At 42.7% G+C, this 1,757-nt stretch overlaps 1 protein-coding gene across 1 annotated transcript in view; it reads right to left on the bottom strand.

Moving 5' to 3' along the window:
* C8B (complement C8 beta chain) overlaps positions 1–792 on the bottom strand; it is a 72,006-nt gene extending 71,214 nt beyond the window's left edge. The window contains exon 1 of the mRNA XM_004368986.1: positions 701–792. Coding sequence (XP_004369043.1) covers positions 701–792 — 92 coding nt within the window. The remainder of the gene's footprint in view (positions 1–700) is intronic.
* Between the last annotated feature and the right edge of the window lie 965 nt (positions 793–1,757).

Here is a 1,757-nt window from a genome sequence, read left to right on the forward strand (position 1 = left end):
GGAGTGACACAGCCACAAGTAAAGGAATACCAAGGATTGCCAAAAATCACTGGGAGCTAGGAGGGAGGCATGGAACAGATTCTCCCTCCAAGCCTCCATTAGGAGCCAATCATACCAACACCTTGATTTTGGACTTCCAGCCTTCAGAACTGTGAGTGAATAAATTCCTGTCATTTAAAGCCACCCAGTTCGTGATATTTTGTTCCAGCAGCCCTAGGAAACTAATATAATGAAATAAATCCATTAGCATTTAACTTCTGGGAACATATGGAGTGTGTTGTGTGAGAGAGAGAAAATGTGAGAACCTAAAGTATTTAGATTGATGAGCTCATACAGTGGGTCACTCATATATTAAAATCACTGACATGAATTGGCTCTTATTTTGCATACATAACAAACCTTTTGCATAAAGAATCATACCGTGGCTTTGTTCAGAATACAGAACAAATATCCTATTTTTCTCAGATGACAAAATAGATTTAAACATGTCACTTTCTTAAGGAACTTTTGTTGAAGTCAGCCGCTTGGTTCCTCAATAATTTGAAGAGAGTTGTTGGTATTATTTTATCAGATGCATGCAAATTTCTTCAAAAGATATTCCTCTTTCAATAGGCACACAACAAAGAGATGGTCAGCATTATGTGGCATTATATTCTCTGTCATATTATTGATCGGGGAGTCATTTGTAACTGTCACTCACCTGGAGCCAGGCAAACTGAGAGAAGCCAGCTCAGCGTAGAGAAGAAACAGCTTTGCCGATGCCTTCCAAGCCCATGTCCTGGATGTTTTCATCTTCCTATGGGACAGGAGATCAGCCAAGGGCCCTAGACCCATGAAAGACCTGCCCAGTGACTGTCACTGTCCGCTTCTGTTCCCTCAGAGCAAACAGTTCAGCAAAGTAAACACAACGTAACCAGTGACTGGAAGCTTCTTAGACTTTGCACAGATAGAAAATGTACCTGTGACTCTAGAAGCCAATGAGGATGATGGAAAATTGCAGCACCTTGGTTTTTATTCATATCGTAACAGATTCTGGGTAAGCAGCTGAGAGGACAGGCTCCAAGGGAGGCAATAAGGAGTGTGGATTCAAATCCTTCCTCTCCCTTTTACTAGCTTCAGGTCTTGGCCAAGTTATTTTACCTCTATGCCTCAGTTTCCTCATACGCAAAATGTTGTAGTAGTAGTGGTTAGCCCCAACTCATGGTGACCTCATGCACAAAGGAACGAAATGCACCATGTCCATGATCAGTTGGGGATCCATAGGATTTTCACTCGCTGATTTTTGGAAGTAGACCACCAGACTTTTATTCCTAGTCTGTCTTAGTCTGGAAGCTCTGTTGAAACCAATTCAGCCTCAGAGCAACACCCAAGCCTCTATGGTCAGATGGGCAGTGGTCGCACATGAGGGGCATTGACTAAGGGTCAAACCCTGGTCTCCCAAATGGAAAGTGAAAACTCTACCACTGAACCACCAAAAGAGGATAAATAAAGTAATGTAAGTGCAGTGCTTAGAACAGGCACGTATTGAACTCTGAGACATGCATGCTATTCTTACCAAGGAGTATGCGGGGTTTGGAGTCAGACTGGTCCAGGTTTTAAGTTCAGTTTCACCTCTTTCTAGCTGTATGATTTTGAGTAACATGGCAAGAGGCTATAGAGCTCTAGAGCCCATCCTCCAGAGTTCAAATTCTCTCTGTATAATTTACCAGCTGTGTGCCCTAGGGCAAATTACTAACCCTCTCTGGGCCTGAGTTTCT

This window comes from Trichechus manatus, unplaced genomic scaffold (genome assembly GCF_000243295.1).
Source record: "Trichechus manatus latirostris isolate Lorelei unplaced genomic scaffold, TriManLat1.0 scaffold00003, whole genome shotgun sequence".
Taxonomy (NCBI): Eukaryota; Metazoa; Chordata; class Mammalia; order Sirenia; family Trichechidae; genus Trichechus; species Trichechus manatus.